The 15,183-nt window shown below is 47.6% G+C and overlaps 1 protein-coding gene across 1 annotated transcript; it reads left to right on the top strand.

The window, feature by feature from the left end:
• Positions 1–703: 703 nt before the first annotated feature.
• TMEM223 (transmembrane protein 223) lies at positions 704–4,257 on the top strand. The gene is made up of 2 exons (XM_081931825.1): positions 704–1,417; positions 3,221–4,257. The coding sequence occupies exons 1-2, from the start codon at positions 952–954 to the stop codon at positions 3,511–3,513; spliced, it is 759 nt and encodes a 252-aa protein (XP_081787951.1). The 5' UTR covers positions 704–951; the 3' UTR covers positions 3,514–4,257.
• Positions 4,258–15,183: the final 10,926 nt, after the last annotated feature.

The raw sequence follows: 15,183 nt of genomic DNA, 5'->3' as shown, positions 1-15,183 counted from the left end.
TCAGTGACCCAGGAGCTTTGGATGAAGCTTTATTTTTTTAAGACTGTGATGGAGAAGGGTGTTATCCAACACTGAATTGTGCTTAGGTGACCAGAATTAGTTGGAAACCCTTTAATAGCGCAGGGAATCCACTGCTACAACAACCCTGATAGATAGCTATCCACTTTTAGTCTAAATCCTTTTTTAAAAAAAATATTTTCATTGTTTAAACAAAATTTATATACAATTTATTTTTAGTCTAAATCCTTTTGTAATTCAAACCTGTCTGTTTGGGTCCTACCCTCTGAGCAACAGAAAATAAATTGGCTCTGTGATTTATGCCAGGAGTAGTGAATGTAGACTACCTTTTTACTAACCCTGGCCTCTACAATAGCTCTTCAGGTTTCATCAACTCTTAATCGGTCATCCAGGTTGAACAGACCTAATATATTCAACCTTTCCTCTTACGGTCTCTAGATCCCTCTCCATCTTTGTAGCCTATCCTCTACTACGCCACTGTTTCCCAACTTTGGGTCTTCAGCTCCTTTTGGACTACAACTCCCATCATCCCTAGCTAGCAAGACCAGTGGTCAGGGATGATGGGAATTGTAGTCCAAAAAGAGCTGGAGACCCAAGGTTGGGAAACAATGCTCTAGTCTACACAACACATGTAGTCTCTTTTTAAAATGATTGTTGCAGCTTTTGGCGCTCCACAAACCGCACTCTTCACAATTTGACAATTCCCTGAGGGAATGTGCTTTCAAGGTATCCTGTGCGCTTCCTCAGCCTTGCCAGTTTTGGTAACTGACCGGAAGCTAAGGCTGCCCTCCCCAAAGATGGCGCCCGAAAACGAGCATCCGCCTATGACTGTAGAGAAGGGGAAGTGGGTTGAAAAGAAAAGGGAGGGGAGAAATACTACAATTCCCATGAGCCTCTTGGGCTGCAGCTGACCTTGGCAAAAGCGGTTCAAGAATGTTGCACTGCACATGGCGAGCTGGGCTGCGGATCGGGGGGCTGGCAGGTCGGGGGGCTGGAGGCTGCGGGGTTTGGAGGCTCTGGGGCCTCACGGGTCCTGTGCGCTTTTGGAGCTGGGGCGCGCAAAGGGTTCCCGGCGCGGAGCTGCCTCGGCGATGGGGCGCCCGGGGCGTGCAGACCGCCTTCCCGTTGGATACTAATGTGCCCCGGGATGTCTTGCTTTTCCAGCACGATCGAGGCCGTTTTTTCCGTATTCTTGGGCTGTTCTGCGCCGGCCAGTTCGTGTTCTGGGCGTATCTGGCACACTTCGCTTTCCACGGCTTGCGGGATGTTAGGGCGAGCCGGCCAGAGCCGGATCCCCAGCATGGGGAGCGCCCTCTGCCAACTCTACCGGGAGGAGCCACGATACAGTTGAGCTCCAACAAGTGGCGCTTCGGTTTCACTGCGTCTTGCCTGACCGTGGGTAAGGAAGGGCTGGATTGCGCTGCCCGCTCCTCCTCCGGGGTTAATTAGCATTGGTTGCTCTTCGTTGTTATAGAATTGTAGAAATAGAAAGCACCACGAAGGTCATCTATTCCAAACCCCTGCAATGCAGGAATCGTTTTGGCCAGCATGGGGCTTGAACTCACGACCCTAAGATTAAGAGTCTCATGCTCTAGCGATTGAGCTATGTGCCACGATGCGCATGGCGCTTTGCGCATTTTTCTAAGCAAAACGAAAAAAGACCCCTAATCCCGAGGAGTTTACAATATAAATTGCAATCTTCCTTTCATGAAATTGTAGGTTTGCTTCTTGTCGGTGACAGATAGTATGTGGGGCACAGCAAGAAGATGTATCCATATGTAATATTGTGGGTTTCAGATCCGTGGGTCAGTGGCTTAGCGTGGGGGGTGCAGAGGGGCCGGCCGCACCGGGCGCAACATCTGGGGGTTAGGGTTAGGGGGCGCAAATCCATGGGTTAGGGGGCGCAAATCTATGGGTTAGGGGGCGCAAATTACTTGCCTTGCCCCGGGTGCTGACAACCCACGCTACGCCACTGCCGTGGGTTGTAGCCAATTAAGTTCTACCCCCAAATAGATCCATCGAAATTAATTTATCTAAGTAAGGCCCCTATCTGCACTATACATTTAGAGCAGCATCACTACCACTTTAAACAGGCATGGCTTCCCCCAAACAATGCTGGGAATTGTAGTTGTTAATAGTACAGTGGTACCTCAGGTTAAGTACTTAATTCGTTCCGGAGGTCCGTACTTAACCTGAAACTGTTCTTTACCTGAAGCACCACTTTAGCTAATGGGGCCTCCTGCTGCCGCCGCACCGCTGGAACCCGATTTCTGTTCTTATCCTAAAGCAAAGTTCTTAACCTGAAGCACTATTTCTAGGTTAGCGGAGTGTGTAACCTGAAACGTATGTAACCTGCAGCGTATGTAACCCGAGGTACCACTGTACTGAGAATTAGGAGACCTCCCCTGCCATCTCCCCCAAAGAACTACGATTCCCAGAGTTTGCTGGAAAGAAGGATTGATTGTTAAGCCACTCTGGAAAGTGTAGCTCTGTGGAGGGAATAGGGGTTTCCTAACAACTCCCAGTACCCCTAACAAATGGCAGGCCCTGGAATTCTTTGGAGAAAGCCATGACTGTTAAAGTGGCTTAATATTGCTTTGAATATAAGGTGCAGATGAGGCCTCAGCCATGCTCCTTTGTTTCAGGGGGTCTACTCTGAGTAGAATTAACACGGATACAACCCAATAAAAATAAGACACTCCCTGCCCAACTCAGGCTTATAACCAGGACCAAGGATCAGATCCACCATCCATGGCTGGGGCAGGTGGGAGCTGTAGTCTGAAACATCCATTAAGGCACCAGGTTGACACAGGCACCCTAATGTATCAAAGCAGACGCAAGTCCAGTTTCAGTGGGAAATTGCACAGGTCAGGTGCTACCACAAAACAGGCTTTTCCTTGACATAGGTCTGTCACAGCTCAGCTGGCAGAAGCACCTGGGCCTTAGTCCTAAGCCATGAAGGTCTTTGAAGGTCGAAATCTCTTTGAATCGGGTCCAAAACCAGAGTAGGAACATGTGCATTGGTGAAGCGCTAGTACATGATGATTAAATTTCCTAGTCAGAAACCCAGCAACTGAATTCTGAACCACCTGCCATTTCTGAACCACCTCCCAGGGCAGCCTTAGGATATATTAGGCATTGCAGTAGCCTGACCAGTAAGTTATCTCAGCTCGACTTGACATCCTGCTCTGTTCCTCTGCAGGTTCTCTGATCTTGGCGGCAGGTTTTGTCTTTTCCCGACGCTCTGTGAGCCGGATCTTGCTGCACCGAGGTGGGCAGGAGGTGACCTTTACCACCTATTACCCCTTGGGCTGGACCTCGTCCTTCACGGTCCCTCTTCGCCATGTTTCCTGTATGTCCCATCGTTCGGAGGTGCCGGCGATGATGCCACTCAAGGTTAAGGGGAGAGCCTTCTATTTCCTGTTGGACAAACAGGGACGGATCACCAACACAAAGCTTTTTGACATCACTGTTGGCGCCTATCGCAAGCTGTGAGGCACAGCACTGCTAGAGGGAAAAGGCGCAGGAGAGGGCCCATCCTGCACCCTGGGCTGTTGTGCAGATGGAGGAAGATGGACTGGCCACATCCGGCAGACAGATCCCAGGCCTAGAAGCAGCTCTTAAATGGCTTCTTAGCCCTTCTGTACTTTGAAAAAGACAATTGATGCATGATGTTTTGGGGTAAATGGAAGCTCATCTGGAGAGAGAGAGAGGGAATGAGAGTGGAAGAAAGAGAGACTGAGATTGCACAGAGTTGCCCTGGATCCTGAGTTGATTAGCTTGTTTGTTAAAAATCTAGAAAGCACCAATCTGATTTTTGCAGGGTTTTTTCGTACCTCATAACACACCACAGCAGCATTCACAGTACATTTTTCTCTGTAATCTTTGGGATAACAGAGGGGGGTGGGAAATGTGTGCTTGTGTCTTGGTAGCAAGAATTATGGTTGTTGTATGGCTGCTTGGTTGATCTCCAGGATCTCATCCTGCCTTAACTGGAGATCATTGAATTTCTCCTTTGTAGAGTTGCCACCTTTATTTCTGGAGAGGCTCCTATGCTTTTTATAATAGGGAGAGCAAGGGAGGGGAACCGTTTTTCAGCTCAAGGGCCACATTTCCTTCTGGGCAGCCTTCTGAGGGCCACTTGCCAGTAGTGGCGGGGGGGGGCAGAGGCAAAAGTGGACGGAACAATGAATGTAAACCTGACTTTTGTTAGAGTAAAATAGTTTCTACACACACCAATCTGTATCCTCCATCCATACAACCAGGAGGCATTATCAGAGTTCAAGGTTGCATTTTAGCCAGGGAGAGACCTTCATGGGGCTGGTGAGGTGTGGCATAGGGAGAGTTCTGAGGGCCAGACAGAGAGGCCTGGAGGGCCACACTTGGCCCTTGCCCCTGAGATTCCCTGTCTCTGAGGAACTGTGATAGACACTGAACAGTCAAGTTTGTGCACCCCCATTCCCTGTCACTGCCTTTCCATTCCATGATCATTTCACCTGCTGAATTTCTGTCTGCCCCCCCCCCAAATGTTGTGGGGAGAGGGAACCAACCAAATTGTCTCCTGTCTTCTTCCATTGTGGTGTGGTCCCCCCAGCCACTGCCAAGTCTTGTTTTCCCGCTTGAGCAGAAGCTTCCTTGGCCGCTCTGGTTGCCATGGAAACATGTTGGTCTTAGTGGCATCAAGATGGCTGCCGTGTGGAAAGGGGAGCTGGGCGGCGGTGAGACTCCGGGTATGCAGCTGGGAAAGAGAGAGCTGGAGAAGGAGGGGAGACGAGGTAACTGTCTGCCGCTTCCGAAAGTAGCTTTTGAAGCCCCTGCTAACCTTGCGTTTCCCATTCTCAGCACAGCCTCCCCTTCCGCTCCCCACCCTGTTCTTTCGCATTAATTTCTAAAAGCAACGGCGATAGAATAAAGCCCCCCCCCCCCCGCTCTCAGAAGTGTGGCACTCTGTGCATGCTCAGGGGGAAGCAGTTGATTAAGCCTCTTGTTCAAGCCGTTTTATGGCTTGTGAAATAATAACCTTGTGGGCCTCTGTCCAATGGATTTCATGTTGGGTCCATTTTTAATCACCTGATCCTCTTTTTCCTCTCTTAACATATATAGGAAACCCAATTTGAAAGTATTATTAATTATAAGGATTTTTCCTGCCCCTTCTCAAAAAAATCATAAAATAGTAGACAGGGGTCTTGTAGGTGCTCCCAGCAGCAAACAGCCCCACCCCCCACAGAGTCTCTTTTTAGCTTCACAACACCCCTGTGAGGCAGGTTAGGTGGTGAGAGGAAGGGAGGGAGAGACCAGCCCAAGACCACCCAGTAAGCTTCATGACTGAGTGGAGGATTTGAACCTGGGTCGTCTGTCAATCGTCTGTTGATTTAGCACAGGGGTGGGGAACCTTTTTTTTCAGGCCACATTCCCTTCTGCGCAACTTTCCAAGGGCCACATGGCAGTGGTGACTGGAGCCAGAGGCAAAAATGGCTGGAGCAATTAATGTAGATGTTAGCTTTGTACAACAGGATCGCTTCTTCAGGCATGCTCCCATCTCTGTCCTCCATCCAGAGCCATAGCTAGGTGATCTTGTGCCCCGGCAGAACCTTCCAAATTGCACCCCCTAGCCACAGACAAATTAGCTCTTCTTTCTGCCTCTCCTCCAACTCCCCCCCCCCCATTCAATTCACCCTCTATTTAAAACCATTTCTTATGAGGCAATAATTAATATTTATATTTATGGACATATTTTTATCTGGTTTTGTGCCCGCCCCCATCGCCTGCACCCCTGGCAGGACCCACCTCGCCACCCCCAGCTATGGCCCTACCTCCTTTCAGGCAAGTGCAAGGCATCGCCAGAGTTCAGAAGCACATTTCAGCCAAGCAAAAACACTCAAGGGGGTTTGAAGCAGAGCTGGAGATGGGGTGTGGCGTGAAGAGCATTCCAAGGGCCAGATAGGGTTAGAGGGCCGCGTTTGGCCTTCAAACCTGAGGATCCCAACCCCAGATTAAACAGTATGCAAGTTAAGAACCATATGTTTTCTCTTTCCTCTCCCTGTCCTTTCCATTCTGGAAAATGGCAGCAACTCCCTCCCCGCTTCCTGCTATATCACATTCCCATTTTGGGTGGCTCAGCTGACTTGAGCCGGCCTTTCGGACCCCCTCCTCTCCTTCCCCCACCCCACAAAATAAACCACCCTTTATTTTATTTTAAATTGTTCCGGGGTTTCAGTGCAGCCCCTCCCTAGGAAGCTGCGGAAGAATACTGCTGAATTAGCCTTAACACTAGGCCAAAGTCCCAAGTCTCTCTGACCTCGACCAAAGCATTTTGCTGAAAGTGTTTAGGTCCAGGCAAGGTGATGCAAGTCGCTCAGATTAGGGAGAAGAAACATAAGAAGCTGCCTTAAAGGTAAAGGGACCCCTGACCATTAGGTCCAGTCGTGGCCGATTCTGGGGTTGCGGCGCTCATCTCGCTTTATTGGCCGAGGGAGCCAGCATACAGCTTCTGGGTCATGTGGCCAGCATGACTAAGCCGCTTCTGGCGAACCAGAGCAGCGCACGGAAACGCCGTTTACCTTCCCGCCAGAGTGGTACCTATTTATCTACTTGCACTTTGATGTGCTTTCAAACTGCTAGGTTGGCAGGAGCAGGGACCGAGCAACGGGAGCTCACCCCGTCGCGGGGATTTGAACCACCGACCTTCTGATCAGCAAGTCCTAGGCTCTGTGGTTTAACCCACAGTGCCACCCGCGTCCCACAGAAGCTGCCTTATTTTGTCTCAAATCCTTGGTCTGTCTTGCTCAGTTCTGTCTACACTGACTGGCAGCGGCTCTCCAGGGTTTCAGGAAGAGCATCTCTCCCAGCTTGACCTGGAGATGTCATTGTGGAAAGCAGATGCTCTAACAAATGGAGCTAAATCCTTGCAAAGAGAAACCCAGTACACCAAGGAAAAGGGTTGTAAGCCTAGCTTCCTCCCTGATGTGCTAGGTTTTTTAATGTGCTGGGAATATTGCTTTTAGGATATGAGGGAGCATTTGGCAATGTGAGTTATGGAACTGAAACAGTCCAGACACAAATTTACCACTTGCAGGCACTGTGAATCTTGAACTTTGCCCCCACTCTGTTGTGCTTTCTAATTCTAAGATGCCAGGAATGAACCAGGGATCTTCTCCTTGCAAAGCCCCTGAGCTATGGAGGGAAGAGACTCCCAGGCAAGTTTGAGAGGTTGCATGCAGAAGGTGTTTAAAATAGAGGGGGGTTTTAAGATTACAATGGTGTAAATAAAGTGGATTGGGAGAAGGTTTCTGTAACCCCAAACCTCATAATACCAGAACCAGGGGACAGACAACAAAAATAAGTACCGTATTTTTCGCTCTATAAGACGCACCAGACCATAAGACACACCTAGTTTTTGGAGGAGGAAAACAAGAAAAGAAATATTCTGAATCTCAGAAGCCAGATCAACAAGAGGGATCGCTGCGCAGTGAAAGCAGCGATCCCTCTTGCTGTTCTGGCTTCTGAGATAGCTGTGCAGCCTGCATTCGCTCCATAAGATGCACACACATTTCCCCTTACTTTTTAGGAGGGGAAAAGTTAGTCTTATAAAGCAAAAAATACGGTACTTTCTTCACACAGCATGTACTTGGGACTGTAAAGTTTGCTCCAACAAGAGGCATTGATGGCTAACCAACTGGGATGGCTTTAAAGGAGGATTAAACAAAGTCATGGAATATAAGGCTATCAATGGACGCTAAGCCTGATGGTGATATTCTCTTGCCACTGTTGGGGGCAGTGATGTGTCTCTGAATACCAGTTGCTGGGAATCACAAATGGGGAGAGTTGCTGTTGTGTTTATGTGCTGCTGGTGGGCTTCCCATTGGGGCATCCCTTTGGCCACTGTGAGAACAGGATGCTGGCAAGATGGGCCTTTGGGAGGATCTAGCTGCCAGGCTCTTAACTATGTTCAGAAGGTGCCAGATTCAGTCCCAGGTATCACAGGCAATAGGATAAGAGAAGCCCCTTTATAGCTACCACCATATGGAATACACCCAGATAAGCCAAGATCTGACCCAGTACAGTATGTCTGTACCAAGGAACTGAATATCCTGACATCCGAGACAGGCACCCAGATGGATGCCCTCGTTGAACTCTTGCCCATTCAGTATGTAATCCTAGCCTGCTCTGAGTTAAGTGTTTGTGTATGAGAACCACCACTCCAAAATCTTCCACTGAGAGCAGCTGCCTCACTTTTTATCGTGATGGGGTCACCTGGCTCAAGTATGTGATCTTGCGGTACATCGTTCCAAATAAATAATGAGCCTCATTTCCATTGATTTTTATTTTATTTTACACATGCTCAGTAATTGCCGTGCTATTTCCAGACCTCCATAGAAACCCCAAAGACTTGTAGATTTCATTTTAACATAGGGTTTCTGTTTGTCCAGTTTCAAACTTGCAGATCTTTCCATCTCTCTTTCCTTTCCAATTTATTTTGTTTACTCATTACAACAAGTGCAAATACTGTTAACCTGGACAGCTTTTTACTTAGTTTGACGTGTTTTTAATTGTCCAAGAGACCAGTGGAGATAGCTTAATTGAGTCAAGAAATACAACTCAGAAATCATTTTGAATGCTTTATTACAACATAAAATGTTATTGGGACATCCACCTCTAACACCAGTAAATTAGCATATTTTGAAAAGTTGTTCGTCAGTTTGCTATGCATTCAGACACTTCTTAAGATATTGCAGCAAATTTTGTGTGATGGTTCCTGAGATCGAGGAGCCAGTTTTCATCTATGTTTTGATACAGTTGGGTGCCATTTTGAATCAAAATGGCAGTCTGGACCTTAAAAACTTCACTGAGTGTAACCACTGATTGCAGAACTGTGCTATTTCTTTCTTTCTAAAAATTTGAAAGCTCAAAGGCTGATGTTGAGAAGATATGCTTATACATATTCATATCTTAAAATACACTGGATGGTTGATCAGACCACCAAGTGGGCACAGGTCTTACCTAGTTAAGGTGGATTTTAACTGAAGAAGCATCAGCTACAGATAGTGATAAGTTGGAACGCTGTCTCATAAATCCAACATTGTGTTAGAACTCAGTAAAGCGCTTTCTTCAGGGCAGCAACCTCGCACGGTGCCCCCAAACATACATTTTTAGGCAGTGTGAAAGCACAGCCCTGAAAAAAGCATGTACGGTATTTTGGACTCATGTGGGTCATGTGATTCACACAGGAGCATGGACAGAAAGACCCGCATCCCAGTTTTGGGACTCAGCATGTTGGAGGATTTGGAAATACAATTCTCAACACGGTGGGAAAAGCTATGATAAAGCAACATGTATGCCTGCTTGCTCAGCTCTTGAGGTGCTGTTGATGAGCTATTTCAAGGGCCCTCCAGCACCTGCTCTCCTTCCTTTTACTATATATTCAATTTATTATTTATTCAATTTATATCCCACCCTCCTAACCCGAGGAGCCCAGGGGGGCAAACTCACAAACAAGAAAACAGTTCAAACATCTTGCAAACAATTCCAATGAGGCTACAGGCTGGGAAAGTCCTCTACTTAAAAGGCTTATTGGAAGAGGAAGGTCTTCAGCAGGTGTCTGTGTAATATTTAACAAGAGGGGCACCCATAGGGTGGTTGTCATGATACTAAAAGCCATATTTTTACATTGTGTGGCATCAACCACCGATAAGACGGTATCTGCAGGAGGCCCTCACCTGCGGAGTGCAGTGGTTAGTTGGATAGGCAGTGAGACCAGTGCTTTTTTCCAATAAAAATGGTGCTAGAACTCACCATGAAGTTGTCACAACAAGTGGCTAGGTGACTCAGGGCAGCCCTGAACACATGCAGGTTTGACAACAGTCATGTTCACCACTCACGGAATGCTAAAAACTACTGCAAGCTGTCTCCCTAGCTGGTTTGGGGGTCACCCCTAGTTCTGGTGCAGGTCAAATATGTTAAGTTGTGGGTGAACATATCAGACGACACAGCGATTCTTCAAACAGCTCTTGTTTATTCACAGGCCAGGACAGAACTGAACTGAAGGGTTCAGTCAGCCTGCTTATATAGAGCTCCAGTACAATGTAACTGTAACAATTTTCTAAAACTATCCAATCACAGAACGTCACTTTCGATCCCTTATTTGCATAGCTATCTACAGTATCCCCCTGCTGGCCCAGGGTGAGAACTTCAGTACATAACAAAATAAATGCGCCCCTGCCTCCCTCATTCTTTTAGATTCAGGCAGGTGGCTAGGGCAGCTTGGAAGGGCCCTCATGCAAACACGCCCACGTGCAACAGTAGGGGCCTGGCTGGAAAGCTTAAAGCCCGACACTGCTACTACATGGGGACAGAAAAGGAAATACAAATTGGCCCCGTGCTGTAGCTTGAGCAATCATGGCTAGGAGAGGCTAAGAGCTAGGTGGAGTCATATTTTAAAAAGTGTAGAGACTCATATGTGGGCCAACTTCCATTTTGGCTTTAAATGTTCATTTGGGGCTTCTCAGAAGTACATACAGTGGTACCTCGGGTTACATACACTTCAGGTTACAGACGCTTCAGGTTACAGACTCCGCCAACCCAGAAATAGTGCTTCAGATTAAGAACTTTGCTTCAGGATAAGAACAGAAATTGTGCTCCGGCAGCACGGCAGCAGCAGGAGGCCCCATTAGCTAAAGTTGTGCTTCAGGTTAAGAACAGTTTCAGGTTAAGAACGGACCTCCGGAACGAATTAAGTAATTAACCCGAGGTACCACTGTAAAGGCAAGAAACATGATGGGGGGAGCACCAGCCTGCAATGGCATGTTCCTGGCATGCTCTGGCTGAAAAAGGTGAGACCATCCTTCAGGTATCCTGGTCCCAAGCTGTTTTGGGCTTTACACACCAAACCCAGCACCTTGAAGCTAGCCAGGTGGCTGATTGACTATTTGTGAATCAAGGGGGTGATCTTCAGATAGAGACCTGCACAAAGTGGGACTGATTACCAACCTCCAAATTTCCATTCCTTGGGTGTCTGTGACTGTATTTCTAAGCCTTGACTGCACGGGGGGAGGAGGGAAATGTCACATCTGTTCTGGGTTTTTATTATTGTTTTGATTCTGAGAACTAGAGCATTTTGGCGGCACAGCCGGTTCTCGGATTGCTTGCTTCCCTGGCACTAGGCCTGCCCTGACTGTGATTCGCAGCCTCTACAGTCAGCACAGCAGTGGTATACTAAGGCCTCATCTGCACGATACATTTAAAGCAGTATCATACCACTTTATACAGGCACTGCTTCCCCCAAAGAATCCTGGGAACTGTAGTTTGTTAAGAGTACTGAGAGTAGTCTTAGGAGACCCTTCCTCCCCTCAAAGAGCTGCCAGTAGTGGTTTAACTATCAATCTCTCTTTCCAGTGAACTCTGACAATTGTAGCTCTGTGAGGAGAATAGGGGCTTCCTAACAGTACCCTTAACAGACTACAGTTCCCAGAATACTTTGGGGAAGCCATGACTGTTTAAATTGATATGATTCTGCCTTAAATGTATAGCGCAGGCAAGATCTAAGTGATTGTGACAGATGTGATTCCAAGGGGGCATGCAGGACAGACTGATACACCATACGTGTAAAGCACACACCTCCCTCAAAAATCCTGGGAACTGTAGTTTGTTAAGGGTGCTGGGTATTGTAGCTCTGACAGGTAAAATATCGAGTTCCTAGGATTATTGGGGGGGGGGTGCTGTATGGTGTATATGCAACTTCAATGCAAACTGGGCTGGAATTTGAACCAAAGCCTCTTGAGCTTAATTCGACTCATACACTCTGCTGTTTAAGAGCAGTTTATACTCTTTCCCTTTCCTTCCAGTCCTGCAGTAACAGGGGCCAAAGTTTAAGCCCTGAATTGCTGCCAAACAAAGTTCTGCGCCCAAGGACCTTGAGTTGCGGGGTTGGACCAAGAAGGGGGAAGAATGATGCTGGGAATTATGGCCCTGCTCTTTGACCATTAGAAATCGTACTCAGCGGTTTATCTGAACTCAGCATAGTTTCGGGCCTATCATTGTACGTATTCTTAAGGACTAGAATCTTGGAGTTTCTTAATTCAGGAGGCTGAGTTCTGCAGTACTGATTCTCTGCATTTGGCAAGGTGGGGCTGTGGAAGTATGAGAACTGAAGTAGGTCTGATTTGAGAGCCTGATCTTACTGCCTGGGATTCTCTGCTGGATTCCTGTGCTGGAATAACCAGCCACGGTGGTTACAAAACAGTGGGAGGCGATGAGGTTTTCTAACGGCAATGTTGTTGCCAAAGTGAGGGAGCTCATTTGCCTTTCTGGGGCAAACGCGGCTGGGAAGGTAACATCTCTGACACAGATAAAAAGTTCAAAGTTTGTTTACAACTGCAAGCATTTTTCAAACCCTTTCAGCTCAGTGGACTGGTCTGTGGCCAAAGCATTCAGCTCTTTTTGAACCGTAGGGGGTGGCGGAGGGGAGAGGGGGAGAGAGAGAGAGAGAGAGAGAGAGAGAGAGAGAGAGAGAGAGAGAGAGAGAGAGAGAGAGAGAGAGAGAGAGAGGACTCATGTTGCTCTCTGGCCAAGAGTGCCTTTATCTGTGTGAACTCGAGTGAGTCTCGGCGGGATCACGCAACAGGAGTGTGCACCACCGTCCATTAGAGAAGCAGATAAACATGCGGCAATAACATACCGCTTTATTTTCCGCAGCCTGGCAAGGACCCAGCCTTTCTGCTTGTTCCGAATAACATTGAGCAGCACAACAACAACAGCAGGAGGTGGAAGGATTCTGGGAATTCGGGGAGGAAGATTGTATGGTGTAAACACACTGGGGGAGGACAGCATTTAACGCAGGGAAAAATAGGGTCACCAGGAATTCTGTGCATCAGGTAGGATTACTGTCTCTTTTTGCAGAGTTCCTTCATCTGCTTTGTAAGATGACTGAAATTTCCCTAAGTCAGGCACAGGGAGTCTTCTTCAGCCTGAGGGGCCACATTCCCATCTAGGCAACCACTTGGGGGCCGCAGGCCAGTGGTAGAAAGCAAAAGTGAGCAGAGCAATGAATGTGAATTTGACCTTTGTATGGTGGGCTAGTTTCTGCACCCACACACAATTGTCCATCTTGGTAAGAAGCATTAATAGAGTTGCATTGCAGCCAGGCAAGAACACTCAAAGAGGGTGCAAGGCAGGGCTGGTGTGAGGCCTGCAGAGAGTCCCAAGGGCCAGATAGAGAGGTCTGGAGGGCCACCTCAGGTTTCCCTAAGTTCCTTTGGCCTTCCAGGAGTTGCTAAACCGCAACTCCTAGCACTCCTAGCAAACGTGGCCAATGGCCGGGGACACAGAGAATTGTGGTTCAACATCTGGTGAGTCAAAGGTCCCCTACACACCTGTCCTAAGTGTGGCTAACCACATAGCTGCCACGTACCAGCTTGCTGTAAAAGACACAGGTGCAGGAGCATATTTTAAAAAGGCAACCATCTTTTAGCTGTGTTTCCAACAAGTTCAGTGCTATAAACAAAATGGATGATCTTAGACCTTCAGTAAAATCCAGATATTTAAATCAAAGCAGTGCCCTGCCCCACACAATGAGGCCCCACATAGCATCATCGTTAATCCGGCTCTAATAGCTGCTAGGCCCTGAAAAGGGCAACCAGAAAAAAGGACATTAATTGTTATGTGTGCCTTGCTTTATCCCTGCTTTGAGATGCCTGACTGCTCCGATGGGATTTCAGATCTGGGATTCAAAGCTGGCTCGGAGCCCAGGCCTTTATAGAGGCTGCAAGATCTGGCCTGCAGGCCGGCCTCCTTCCCAGCAACGTGGGGTGAGAAGCACGTGGATCCCTTACTTAGCTCTGGGGCAGCCTCACCCCTGTTGAGCTTCCTCCCACCTCTCTTCCTCCTCCTCCTCCTCCAGCCCTGGGCTGAACACAAGCCTGAACGTGATGGAAGCCTGACCCAAATGTTGGACAGGTATTTGATGGAAATCAAAAGAGGAACGAACGGTTGGAGTTTAAGAGCCTTGGGAGAGAGGGTGCTCAGGAATGAGTGCCCTTCAGGAGTTGGGAGAAAATTGCTAAGGAAAAAAGAGGAGATTCCATTCTGCCAGCATTCTTTGCCCAGGTCCTCTAGAAATAAGATATTGAGGTCAGATGGTTTCTCCCTTGGGTTGACAAGCCCAACTGGCTAGAATGTTTATATTTATTTAAGTAGTATAAGTAGTTAAGACTTATACCTTGATTTCCAACAATGTGGAGCTGACAAAAAAAATCAGACATGTATTATTATTTATTTAGGGTTGCCATATTTCAAAAAGTAAAACCAGCTTTTTTTAGTTAGAAAAAACTCCAAAATTGTTGATTGCCGAAGATCCAGGATGAACCGGTGCCTTCCAGAAATCCCCCCCCCCCGGAAGTGCCTATTTTTTATTATTATTATTATCAGTCACTTTATACAAAAGGACGTTTTAAAGTGACCGAACTGGATAACACAGAAATTTAAAACAAGCAAACATTAAAAACATAAATACAAAATCCATAAAATGTGCATCCAGTAAGATATTCAGAAAGCCAATCCACTCTACTAAAAGATGAGCAATACTATAGGCGGAATGTGTGTACAAAATACAAATACAACTTTTTTTTATAATATATAACGTTGGGGAGTGCTATTCCAGGCCAACTGATTACTACCCAGACATGCCTTGGTCCATGATGCCAGTCAGGAGTGCCATTTATGTGGAGCTGTGGGGGCCGGGCCCACCAAAGTTCTGCGGCAGCATGTACACATGCCTTGGAGCATCAGCACAACATGTCAGCACGCCCCACAACACGCGTGAGTGACATCACACCATGGGAGACCAGGGTTCAAATCACCCACTTAGCCATGATGAAACCGTCTGGGTGACCTTGGGCCAGTCATTTGTCTCTCAGCCTAAGCTACCTCACAGGGTTATTGAATCCCCTCTTGCTGGGCTTTTTGGGTCCACCAACCCTTCACAAAGGGACGTGGGTGGTGCTGTGGGTTAAACCACAAAGCCTAGGACTTGCCAACCAGAAGGTCGGCGGTTCGAATCCCTGCGACGGGGTGAGCTCCCGTTGCTCGGTCCCTGCTCCTGCCAACCTAGCAGTTCGAAAGCACGTCAATATGCAAGTAGATAAATAGGTACCGATCCGGCGGGAAGGTAAA

Source organism: Podarcis melisellensis (assembly GCF_964234715.1).
Source record: "Podarcis melisellensis genome assembly, contig: HAP1_SCAFFOLD_357, whole genome shotgun sequence".
NCBI classification, from domain to species: Eukaryota; Metazoa; Chordata; class Lepidosauria; order Squamata; family Lacertidae; genus Podarcis; species Podarcis melisellensis.
Note: the sequence above shows the minus strand (reverse complement) of the source record. Positions and strands in the feature narration are given on the sequence as shown.